This window comes from Lampetra fluviatilis, chromosome 49 (genome assembly GCF_964198595.1).
Source record: "Lampetra fluviatilis chromosome 49, kcLamFluv1.1, whole genome shotgun sequence".
Classification (NCBI taxonomy): Eukaryota; Metazoa; Chordata; class Hyperoartia; order Petromyzontiformes; family Petromyzontidae; genus Lampetra; species Lampetra fluviatilis.
In genome coordinates this window covers 5,038,612-5,052,469 of record NC_136323.1, presented here as the reverse complement: position 1 = coordinate 5,052,469, position 13,858 = coordinate 5,038,612, and the positions used below count along the sequence as shown (strand labels likewise).

Below are 13,858 nucleotides of genomic sequence, written 5' to 3'. Positions count from 1 at the left end.
AGCAGAGAGAGAGACGTGAGGTGACCTGCAGTGTGGTGAGTGGGTTAGTGGGTGGATGAGTCGGTGAGTAAGTGGTTGAGTGAATGAGTGGGTGAGTGAGTGAGTGCGTGAGTGGTTGGGTGAATAAGCGAATGAGTGAGTGTGTGCGTGAGTGGTTGGGTGAATGAGCGAATGAGTGAGCGTGTGTGTGCGCGAGTGAGTGCGTGAGTGGTTGGGTGAATGAGCGAATGAGTGAGTGGTTGGGTGAATGAGTGAATGAGTGAGCGTGTGTGTGCGCGAGTGAGTGCGTGAGTGGTTGGGTGAATGAGCGAATGAGTGAGTGTGTGCGTGAGTGGTTGGGTGAATGAGCGAATGAGTGAGCGTGTGTGTGCGCGAGTGAGTGCGTGAGTGGTTGGGTGAATGAGCGAATGAGTGAGTGGTTGGGTGAATGAGTGAATGAGTGAGCGTGTGTGTGCGCGAGTGAGTGCGTGAGTGGTTGGGTGAATGAGCGAATGAGTGAGTGTGTGCGTGAGTGGTTGGGTGAATGAGCGAATGAGTGAGCGTGTGTGTGCGCGAGTGAGTGCGTGAGTGGTTGGGTGAATGAGCGAATGAGTGAGTGTGTGCGTGAGTGGTTGGGTGAATGAGTAAATTAGTGAGCGTGTGTGTGCGCGAGTGTGTGCGTGAGTGAATGAGTGATTGAGTGAATGAGTGGGTGAGCGAGTGCGTGAGCGAGTGAGTGAGCGAGTGAGTATGTTGTTGTGAACTGCAGTGTGGTGGTGGTGGTTGAACACATTGCAGATGAGACATTTACCGAGAAGAGCCCCTCGAAATGGGTACAAGAATCAGTGAGCAAAGTAACATTTGCAGTAGCTGTACAAAAAATAAACCCGATAAAGTTGCGAGGTGACCAGCATAAGATTCATACATCTATCCGTGCGGAGCTTTGCGTTTAAGTCTCCTCCCTGGGCATTGTCCGGATTTCCTCCCAAACGAAGTTCACCCTGTCATTTCCAATGGAGCAATACCCTCCTGGCAAGGAGTCCTTGAGCCTCGGAAGCGTCTACAGCAGAGGTCGCAATCGAGTACCCGATACCCGTACCCTACCCGATACCCGGCTACCTGTACCCTACCGGTTGCGGGTACGGGTACCCGTTTGCGACCCTGGTGCGGCCGGGTACGGGTAGGCCGTGAGTCACTGGTGAGTCACCGTTTGTCACTCATTTCCCAACGTCTTGTCTCTTCTCACAATTCAAGTTCCTAGAATCAACCCACCCACGCCTGCAACATGGCATCATCCCAGAGGTCGCAATCGGGTACCCGTACCCTACCCGATACCCGGCCGGGTACGGGTAGCCGGGTATCGGTTAGGGTACGGGTACCCGTTTGCGACCCTGGTGCGGCCGGGTACGGATACGGGTAAGGAATCAAAACCCGTTTGCGACCTCTGGTCTACAGACGGAGGCTTGGAGCGATGACGGAGCGGTTCGGCCATCGCGCTACGAAACGCGGCCACGTGGGGTCGACTACCCCGACCACGGCTCACATCGTTTTCGCGGGCGGTATCTGAACCCGTGTCTGGGCTTCCCCTAGGTCGACTCAACCTGACACGAGTAGAGCACCGCGCGTTGCGGTGCGTGAAGGAAGACAAAGGCGGCCGGGCGGGTTTCTGGCCGCAAAGCTCGTGGCGCCGTTCACGGCCTCGAGAAGGTGCTCGCTAACAGCACTTGCCGCAACAGCTTGTCGCGGCTATACGGGGCATCTTTGTCTTCGTATGTGTGTATGTCCACGTGGCATTTAAACAAAACTGTACATAAATGGAACCTCATGGTAGGACCGCGTGGTCCCGTCGACACGTCGATCTGTTCCGCTCTACGCGATGCGCTCATTAAAGTTTCGTTCGTGACTACGGCGATTTTGGCAACCCGGCGAAGAACGTTGGTGGTTTGCGTAGTGGGGCAGTGGTTCGCGCACTCACTGGAAAACACCGGTGGCGATTTTGTTGAAACCCGGTCCTGGGCATTTAGATCGACTCAGCCTCAAAATGAGTACCCTGGTGCGGTGTGTAGTAAACATCGGCACTGGGGAGACAAAGGCGGCCGGGCGTGGTGCTGGCCACTCACCCCCTCGTGCGTCGTGCCGACCTCCATACGTGCTCGCTAAATCGCACTTTGCCCAACAATGTTTACTGCTACACGGGGGACCTTTGTCTGTTTGTACCTTTGTATATATATGCATTGGTCTGTATATATATGTGTGTAGGTATGCACGTATGTGATAAGTGTACATTCCAAGTAACGTTGTATACGATCAATGTATTTTAATACGATTAAGTGTATCGATATATACAATGAATAAATAACTGACCTTAGTCCATCAGCTTGTTGACTTTTCCGGTTTCGACAATCCGGGTCTCATCAGTTTGCTAAGCTGTTGGTGGGGGGGGGGGTACCCCATCGATATGTATCCAGTATATTTATGTGTTCAACGTCATATGTGTGTATACGCCGATGTGTATATGTAATCGAGTAATCTTCTCCGCACATGCATACACATACACTTACATTCGCAGTTATGAATTAAAGCTAATCCACACAAAGAACCCCCGTATAGCCTTAGCAGACTGTTGGGGCAAGTGCCGTTAGCGAGCACCTGTGAAGGTAGCGGTTAGGTAGCCAGCAAACACGCCCCACCGCCTTTGTCTCCCCAGTGACGACGTTTAACAACATCGCACCGGCTACTGATTTGACGTGAGGCCGGGGACCGGTTCAGATAATCGTCGCCGGTGTTCACGGTGGCCGTGAGCGGGAATCGAACTCGGGTCGACGGGTCCGTAGCGCAGCGCGCTCACCGCTACACTCCCGCCCACCCACACAAAGACAAAGATCCCCCGTATATCCTCAACAGACTGTTGGGGCAAGTGCTGTTAGTGAGCACCTATGAAGGCCAGCACGGCTCACGAGGGGGTAGGTGGGTGGCCAGCCCCACGCCCGGCCGCCTTTGTCTCTCCAGTGGCGGCGATGTTTAGACACCGCACCAGTCACTCATTTGAGGCCGAGTCGACCTAGAAGAGGCCCAGGACCGGTTCAGATAATCGTCGCTGGTGTTGGCCGTGAGCCTGAAGCGAACTCGGGTCGACGGGTTCGTAGCGCAGCGCGCTAACCGCTACACTACCGCTCCTACACACACACATACACAACTACACACACACGTACACACACACACACGTACACACACACACGTACACACACACACGTACACACACAAAGCCAAATATGTCCATTATAGCCATCGAGACTCTTGGGGCAAGAGCTGTTCGCGAGCACCTATCAAGGCCGACACGGCTCACAAGGCCTGCAACACACACGCCGCCCGGCCGCCTTTGTCTCCCCAGTGATATATGTTGTTGTTACGCACCATATACACATTTAGAGGCTGAGTCCACCTAGAGGAGTTCTTGAACTGGTTTAGGTCGCCGTGAGCGAGAATTAAATTCGTGGCCGCCAGGTTTGTATCGAGGTGCCCTAACCGCACACAGCAGACACACACAACACACACACACAGCACACACACAGCACACACACACAGCACACACAGCACACACACAGCACACACAGCACACACACAGTACACACACAGCACACACACAGAACACACAGCACACACACAGTACACACACAGCACACACACAGCACACACAGCACACACACAGCACACACACAGCACACACAGAACACACAGCACACACACACACAAAGCAAACACAGCGCACACACACAGCACACACACACAGCACACACACACAGCACACACAGCACACACACACAGCACACACACAGCACACACACACAGCACACACACAGCACACACAGCACACACAACTCGCTCCAGTTTTCCAGGAGCCGCACGTTGCAACCGCAATGTTTAGAGAAGGAATCTCGCTGCTCTAACGGCGGAGGAGAGGCATAAAAGTTGGTGCATGGAGGAGGGAGGAGGAAGACGAGGATGGGTAAGGAGGAGGAGGAGGGGGAGGGAGGAAGGGAGGGAGGGAGGTGGAGACGGTTAATCGTGTGTAAATGATGCGTGAGCCAATGCGCCTTTGTGTCGGAGCCGGGGGTCTCTCTCCTCTCGCTCACGCCTCCTGCTCCCCCCCCCACCCCCCCCAAAAAAAAACCACAACCCCCACCCATCACTTTCCTCTTCACCAACGCGAACCTCCTCCCCTTGCTTCCTTCCCACTCTCCGCCCCATCATTGTGGACCCCACCAACCCCACCAAGCCCTCTGTCCTCCCCTCCGACTCCTATTCACCTTAAACGATACGAGCCATGCAGTGGCGTGCTTGGCACGGGTCCTGGTGCATGGAATTCAACGGGTGGTCCCGTGTGGAACCTCGTTGTCCCTGACGCAGTTGCACCGCCTGCACACTCGGCAGCCTGCGCCTCTGCCCCAAATCCTCAACCCAACGGAACCCCACAAACTCACCCCGACATCCTCTCCCAGTTCCCTCCTTAGTACCAAACTCCGCTCTTAAACCCCAACGAGTATCAGCAGCAGCAGCTCTACCACCACCGCCTGGCACTCTACTCCATCCATTCCTCACTCGTTGCCCCCCCCCTCCCTACCACCATCTCTCTCTCTCTCGCTTCTTCTTCCAAATACCCCGAACAGGAGGAGGCTCTGCGGCCCTGCTTCCTTCCAGCGACTCCATCGCCTCCAACCCACACGGCACCCCTCCCTCCGGGACCTCTCTCCCTCTCCACCACCTCCTCCTCCTCCACTTACCCCAACCATCACCGGCACCACCCCACTCTCACCACCAAGCACATCAGCACTCCCCCCCCCACCTATCCCCCCCACCCACCCACCCCCACCACCCACCCCCCACCACCCCCACCCCCACCCACCACACACGCTTGCACAGATTGAGTGACATTAATGGGCCTTGTAGACCGCGCCAATGATCTTCAACGGGTCCATTATTAATACTGTGGTGCTGGGGGGGGGTGAGGAGGGGTGGTGGGGGGGCGTCAGCGGGCAGTCCTTTATAAGGCCGGGTGCGTGTTGTGCCACTCATGATAACTGCATCGAGAGAGAGAGAGAGGGGGGCCCCAACTTACTCGACACTGCGGGGAACGAGCGCTGTGCAGACCCCCCCCCCAACTGCGCTCCCCTTTTCTCCCCCCACTCCCCCACAATAAGTAGACAGACACGCAGACAGACACACACACAGACAGACACACACACAGACAGGCAGACACACAGACAGACACACACACACAGACAGACACACAAACACACACAAAGATCACCCCCCGCCGCTTCCGCGGGAAGACACACACACATATATATAAAGGCACTTACGACACGGAGATAGACAATCAGACGGGTAAGCAAAAGGAGACAGAGGGACAGACAGGACCGGCACACGTAAAGAGACACTCACAGAAAGATACGGAGAGGCACACCGACCTACAGACAGGGCGGGTATTCAGACAGACAGACAGACACACCAAGAAAGATACGGAGCGACAGACACTCGGGAAAAAGACGCAGTCAGACAGAGACACACAGCCGGGAAGATACTCAAAACGACACGGACGAGGACCACCACTCCTCGTGCCGCCCAGTAAAGCCTTCACAGACTTTTGGGGCAAGTGCTGTTAGCGATCGCCTACACAGACACACAGCTGCAGTCACACGCGCGCATAGATAGAGACACAATCAGAGACGCGCATGCCACTGCACAAGCGTTAAAACAAAAACAAAACAGACACAAAAAAACCCATCTTCAACTCAAATAATTACATCTCCTCCCACCCACTCAACCTCCTTGGAAAGAATTAAAAAAAATTATAGATATATCCGTGAGACCTCCTGCGAATTTTAGTTCGTTTCAGAACCCCCCCCCACACACACACACCAGTCAAAACCATGTCGGCATTTGCCAGCACCACCCATATTCTGTTCGCCGCTCAAGCCGTGGCGAGCGAACTTCAGGCGTTCAGGCCGAGCCTCTCGCTCAAGCCGTCCGGCCTCTCGTCCCTGGCCGAGATCATCACGTCGGACATACTCCACAGTTTCCTGTACGGCCGTTGGCGCAGCGCTCTCAACGAGCAGAGAGACGGCGGCGGCGTCGGCGGAGGAGGCGTCGTCGGAGGAGGAGGCGTCGTCGGCGAGAGATCCAGCGGAGCGTTCAAGACGTCGCGCGGCATCGGCGATGCGATGGTCACCGGCGTGCTGCCCCCGTTTAGCTTCTCGGGAGGTGAGTGATGAGTGGTGAGCCGTGTCCAGTTACTGTGTCTGCGGCGTAGAAAGTGGGTGCTGTGTGTGGGCACCGCGGTCGAAATCGTGGCACCTGCTGGGTCTGTCCCGGCGACCTCCTTGCCAGCTGGGGGGGTTCGACCGGCTTCACGTGGAACTTAACGCTGCACCTAGCCTGGCACAAGCGCCGTGGTGACGTTACCGATACTTAGTTGTTGTTGTGTGTCTCTTGTGTGTGTCTCTCTTGTGTGTGTCTCAACTCGTGGAGGGGTAGCGTCACGGTTAGCGCGTTGGGCTACGAACCCAGTGACCCGAGTTCAATTCCCGCTCACGGCCGACACCAGTGACGATTGTCTGAACCGGTCCTGGGCATCGACTAGGTCGACTCAGCCTCAAATGAGTACCTGGTGCGGTGTGTAAAATATCACCACTGGGGAGACAAAGACGGTCTTCATAGGTGCTCGCTAACAGCACTTGCCCCAACAGTCTGCTAAGGCTATCCGGGGGATCTGTGTCTTTGTCCTGCACTTGCCCCAACAGTCTGCTAAGGCTATCCGGGGGATCTGTGTCTTTGTCTTGCCCCAACAGTCTGCTAAGGCTATACGGGGGATCTGTGTCTTTGTCCTGCACTTGCCCCAACAGTCTGCTGAGGCTATACGGGGGATCTGTGTCTTTGTATTGCACTTGCCCCAACAGTCTGCTAAGGCTATACGGGGGATCTGTGTCTTTGTCCTGCACTTGCCCCAACAGTCTGCTAAGGCTATCCGGGGGATCTGTGTCTTTGTCCTGCACTTGCCCCAACAGTCTGCTAAGGCTATACGGGGGATCTGTGTCTTTGTCCTGCACTTGCCCCAACAGTCTGCTAAGGCTATCCGGGGGATCTGTGTCTTTGTCTTGCACTTGCCCCAACAGTCTGCTGAGGCTATACGGGGGATCTGTGTCTTTGTCCTGCACTTGCCCCAACAGTCTGCTAAGGCTATACGGGGGATCTGTGTCTTTGTCCTGCACTTGCCCCAACAGTCTGCTGAGGCTATACGGGGGATCTGTGTCTTTGTCCTGCACTTGCCCCAACAGTCTGCTGAGGCTATACGGGGGGAGGGGTCTCTTTGTCTGTGTGTGTCTCTGTAGGTGACATGAGTGTGCGCCTCTTTGTGAGTCTGTGAAGATGTTCTCTGCCATGATGATGATGACTTTGTGGGATAACGCTGCGGCGTTACATTGTCAGCAGCGATAGTTGCGGCAATTTCGCCACCACGGGTAACATCAATATCACCACCACCATCATCGGCACTACCACCAGCAGCAACTGTAGAACAACATCTGTAGCCGGGCGAAACATTTTCAGATTCGTACCACGAATGTGGAAGCCGCTTTTATATTTGAGCAATGAAGATCGATACATTTCATACAGCCACGCATACAATAATATGAAGGGGAAAAAAGAATTCGCTGAGATTTTATCATTTTTCATTGAATTATTTGACTTCGATGTAAAAAAAATGTACTGTCAAATTGTACAAATCGTCTACCATGAACTTGTGAACCGATGTTCATAGCACTCGTCTGAGTCTCATCGTCATCTTCATCATCGCCATCGTCGTCGTATCCCTCCTCTGTCAAGTTCCTGAGTGCAAATTGAAGTCTCGCGATTGCATTCAACGCGACCTCTTTGGAGCGAGTCCAAAAGTTCCTCCACCTAACGTGGAGCGAACTCGCTCCCGCCTTCGCCATTTCACTTTGGTCTCTTTCTGTTTCCTAAATTTTTTTCGCCCACGATCCCGGCGAAAAAAGGTAGCAATTGAGTGAAAACGGTGATCGGGGAAATGTATGTACATTTCGATGTTTTTTCAGACTAAAAATCACGACGTGAACGTGCTCCGTTCCAGACGTTGATATCCGCAGACGCTGTGGATTGTAACAACATCAGCATCGGCATGCTTCGATTTAAAAAAAAAATGATTCATATTTAAACACGTGTTCAACTGACATAAAGAACAAAAACAGCGTGTCCTTTATGACATCGTCAGCAGCTTCATTGCACCTTTGCTTTGTTCGTACCCAGACAAAGCTTCACCGAGTCTCGCGACTCTCATTAAGAGGGTCCTGCCGTCACGGGTCTGACACGTTCCCACTTTAATTCGCGTTGTCTCATCACATCTGTCGAGTTTTAACGATCAGAACGTCGCCTGATCAGTCGACTGAGCGGAATGAACTTTGATTTCACTTACATATACAAGTATATTTGTATTCATATGTACGGGTATGTACACTGATATACTGCATTTATATACTGCATTGAAATACTGCATTGATATACTGCATTTATATACTGAATTTATATACTGTATTGATAAACTGCATTCATATACTGCATTTATATACTGCACTGATATACTGCATTCATATACTGCATTGATATACTGCATTTATATACTGCATTGATATACTGCATTGATATACTGCATTGATATACTGCATTTATATACTGCATTTTTATACTGTATTGATAAACTGCATTCATATACTGCATTTATATACTGCATTTATATACTGCATTTATATACTGCATTTATATACTGCATTTATATACTGCATTGATATACTGCACTGATATACTGCATTTATATACTGCATTGATATACTGCATTGATATACTGAATTTATATACTGTATTGATATACTGCATTGATATACTGCATTTATATACTGAATTTATATACTGCATTTATATACTGCATTGATATACTGCACTGATATACTGCATTTATATACTGCATTGATATACTGCATTTATATACTGCATTTATATACTGTATTGATATACTGCATTGATATACTGCATTGATATACTGCATTGCCGGCGGCAACCTGATCCAAACCACCACCCGCCCCCCACCACGCTTCACGAACCCGCACTGAGCAGTGTGGTGAAGTATGGTCAAACAACTAAAGTTGATGATGATGCCGATGGCGATGATGATGGCGATGATGATGGCGATGGTAATGATGCTGATGGCGGCGATGATGATGATGCCGACGATGATGATAATTTTATTCCTCTGGTGGTAGTGGTGTTGATGCATATTTATACAAATGACGTCAATTGATTCATCACCGTTCCATTCATCACCGTTCCATTCGCATTGACTTTAAAACAACAAACACTTCCGTAGGATTTCCTCGGCAATCCAAGGTACGATCAGTGTCTGTCTCTGGGTAAAGCCAACGTGGTCGTTGATGCCACAACATTCAGTCTGGGGCACTTTTGATATAAAAAAAAAAATCCTGAACGCAATGAAAAAACCCCAAAAGACTTCACACAAATCAAGTAACCATTGGCCCCCCCACGGAGAGTTCTTCCCCTCCAACACTTAGCCCCCCCACCACCCCACCACCCTCATCCAAGGCCCCAATTCTCCACCCATCCCCAACTTTCAACCATGAAAAGTAACAAATTAAGTGGCACAATAGCGCTAATTGGGGCGCTCTGCACGCTTCGTCCAATACTCATTGACTGTAAGGCACGGATGAAGGGGCAGTGTTTGTAGAAGGTGGAGGGGGGGGCAAGTGGAGTGAGAAGGGGGGGGGGGTAGTAGGAGGATGAGAGTGGGGAGGGGTTGGGTCAGAATTCAATACGAATCGTGCAATCCCCATCGCCATAGCGTCTCGTCCCCTTTCTCAACCGCGTCCACAGTTTCTGTGATCGCACGATTTTACCACCAAGCTAAGCAGGCATTTAGGCCTGGGATGGGTGATCACTCACCGCCTCCCCCCCAACACCTGTCAACTGGGGGGGGGGGGGGGTCGACAGCGTAGTAAGATGCAAAGCTGCCTTGCACTTCTTTGAACAGCGTTCACGTGATGTGACTCCCCCGTCTGCACCGACGATTCACCGATTCGGTGCGCGGTGAAGTGTGGAGCTCTCGCGGGTCGCGTGGGAGAGCGCCTGGCGCGGTGCGTAAACATCGCCACTGGGAGAGACAAAGACGGCAGGGCCGTGGGGCTGTTCAGCCATCCCCTCGTGTACCGTGCCAGCTTTCGTAGGTGCTACTCGCATACAGCACTTGCCCCAACAGTCTGTTAAGGCTTTACGGGAGAACTTTGTATTTTGTCTGTGTATATATATAATTTGATTCATCGGTCCTTTATCGATCTACTGCTGGATGAAGGCCTGATCATAACAGCTTCTGTAGCTTAATTTATCCACCTCCTCTCAACGTGGTGTGATTGGTTTTATATATGCGTGTACATTTCATGTACGCGCATGCATGGACGAACTATGTGTATATAGCTCAATAGATGCTCGCTAACACTGCAGTTATTTTCCAGAGCGTCATATAATCGGCAGAAAACGATACAGTATATGGATATAAAAGCAAAATTGTTATTTAGAGATTCAAAAAATCGTAAAATTGTTCAAGCGGATTTAAAGTAACGTTTATCCAATTCGATACCTAATTTATAAGTTACGTGCACCCGAAATTCTGTATATTGGGTCGCCAAATAGCGAGATATGATGACTGTATATATTGTGTACGCACACGCTGTATGTAATAGGTGCTCGCGAACAATTCATATGAATGGATTTTCAATTAAAACTCGGGGCAATTGCTAAACTTGTTGCACCCGTATTCACTAAATCATCATCACCATCACCATGTTTAACCCACTGCTGGATTAAGGCATCCCCAAATGGTCACCGCCTCTCACGATCTTACAAAGACAAAGGATCCCCCCCCCGTATAGCCTTCACATACGTGTGGGGCAAGTGCCGTTACCGAGCACTTATTAAGGCCGGCGATGTTTCAGATCGAAATCAGTTACTGAGTCTATCCAGGGCCGGTTCAGATAATCGTCACTGGTGTTGGCCGTAAGCAGGAAACAAACTCGGGTCGTCTGGTTCGCACACACACACGTGTGTGTGTGAAACGATGCGTTTTCCAATACGATATCCAACGTTGTGCGCTGCACCTGCTGGCACCAAAACGTCGGACATCGCGGCTGAACAACAGCCGATTGCGACCAGGAAACAACGGAGAGATACACAGCTGCACATCCGCGAACAATTTGTCTTAATAGGTGCTCGCAAACTGAATAATAATGTTCACTTCGTTAAACTAGATGGAATTCGAATGGGCCTATCTATAGGGATAAGAGCCGTTTTACTTATTCGCTAAAAATGCGTTGAGTGTACATGTGTGTAAGTATATTTAACGAAACGGAACAGGTGGATTTCTCCACAAATCTGGCTGTCGCCTGATGAAGCTGGTTGTAATTACTGTCGAAACGTCGTACTCAGATTGTAAATGTTGTGGTTTGGCTCTCCAACACACCAGTGTGCTGTACTAGTGACGAATTGGCCACGTTCTGTTTACGTGACAAACCTTACTAGTTGGCTGTGTCGGGTGGTGGTGGGTTTAACAACACATTTATATATTGACGCGATCTAACCCAAAAAAACCCTCTATTATGGATGATATTGGTCGCGAAAGCCTCCGTGTTAAACATGTGTTGATGTTTTATAATCATTGCGTGATAGACATTAAAACGTGAAACGCAATGGATTTTCCAGATATATTTCTATTTGTTTTCAATTCTAATATACAATCAGCTTATTGTATAAAATAACAATTTGATAATAGAAAAAAAGCACCACTTACATATTTATTCGTGTCAATACATTGCCAGATATAGTATATGCCGTACGTATGTTGAACTTCTTTCGCACCGTACGTAGCCAAGCGTGCTAATTGGAGGTGCGTGTGGGGAGCGGTGGCGCAGTGGTTAGCACACCGCGCTACGAAGCAGGCAGCCCGAGTTTTAAATGAGCACCTGGTGCGGGGAGACAAAGGCGGCCGGGCATGGATGGTACTGGCTCCGTCGCTCTTAATAGGTGCTCGCTAACTGCACTTGCCCCAACAGCGTGTATGCCTACACGGGGGACATTTAGCTTTTGTGTGTGAACAAAGCGCGTGTTTGTATGTGTATATACGTACATAAAACAAACGCACATGACATCCGACATCCTAGGTATATATAGTATGCACACATAACTAGATTACATAGACGCACACACATGTATATATGTAGGTGTGTGTGTTTTTATATAGATATGGGGAGCGGTGGTGCAGCGGTTAGCGCCGCGCTACGAACTCGGCGACCCGAATTCTATTCCCGCTCACGGCCAGCACCAGTGACGAGTCTCTGAACCGGGTCCCGGGCTTCCCCTAGGTCGACTCAGCCTCAAATGTGTACGTGGTGCAGGGTGTGTGGTAAACATCGCCGCTGGAGAGACAAAGGCGGCCGGGCGTGGTGTTGGCCACACCATCCTCTCTCTCTCTCTCTCGTGTCCCGTTAATAGGTCCTACAGCACTTGCCCCAAAGTCTGTGAAAGGCTACGCGGGGGATCTTTGTCTGCGTGAGATGTTTACTATACTTCAATTAACCAATGTTGATAGAGGTGTAAAGTCGATTGTATCATGCCGCATTTTACATTTCAACCATTGTTAATCATCTAGGCGTAATGCCAATACAATTGTCCCGTATTTAACCGGCTGAGAGCTATTTTTTTTTATAACAATTGATCATCATCATCATCAACAGCCATGGTCAATCCCCTGCTGGATGAAGGCCTCCCCAATCGATCTCTCCGCACTCCAAAGACGAATACAAAGATCCCCCGTGTAGCCTTTGACAGACTGTTGGGGCAAGTGCTGCTTGCGAGTGGCACCTTTGAAGGCCGGCACGGCACACGAGGGGGTGGGGTGGCCAGAGACACGCCCGGCCGCCTTTGTCTCCCCAGCGGCGATGTTCAGATAATCGTCACTGGTGTTGGTGGCCGCGAGCGGGGAACGAATTCGGGTCGCCGGGTTCGTAGCGCAGCGCGCTAACCGCTGCACCACCGCTCCTCGCTCGCTCGCTCGCACTCACTGAGTCGCACGCTCATTCTAACGTGCTCGCCACGCTCTCACACACTGACTGAGACACACACGGTCACTTGTGTGTGTGTGTGTGAAGGCGTGCACACACACACTTGCACGCACACACAATTGCACACACACACACTTGCACACACTCACACACATTTGCACACACACGCGCGCGCTCACATTTTCACACCGTCACTTACGCACTCACTCTCACACACACACACTTGCACACACTCACACACTTGCACACACACACTCACACACTTGCACACACACACTTGCACACACACACTCACACACACACACTCGCACACACTCACACACACACACTTGCACACACACACTCACACACACACACTCGCACACACTCACACACTTGCACACACACACTCACACACACACACTTGCACATACACACTTGCACACACACACACTTGCACACACACACACACACACTTGCACACACACACACACTTGCACACACTCATACTTGCACACTCACACACACACACATGCACACACACACTTGCACGCACTCACAAACTTGGCGGGGTTTAATTTTTTTTGCCGTAACGTGCTGTGGCAGGCGTATCAGCAGCAGTTCGTGGGAAAAGTAGCGAGAGGGAAGAACAGCAACAGCAGCCCTAGCAACAGCAGCCCTAGCAACAGCAGTCCTAGCAACAGCAGTCC

General features: G+C 51.0%; 1 protein-coding gene across 1 annotated transcript in view; it reads left to right on the top strand.

Annotated features, from left to right (window-relative positions):
- Positions 1–5,909: 5,909 nt before the first annotated feature.
- Positions 5,910–13,858, top strand: part of PRDM12 (PR/SET domain 12) — a 76,492-nt gene continuing 68,543 nt past the window's right edge. Inside the window, exons 1-2 of the mRNA XM_078877785.1 lie at positions 5,910–6,122; positions 10,153–10,267. Coding sequence (XP_078733911.1) covers positions 5,910–6,122; positions 10,153–10,267 — 328 coding nt within the window. The remainder of the gene's footprint in view (positions 6,123–10,152; positions 10,268–13,858) is intronic.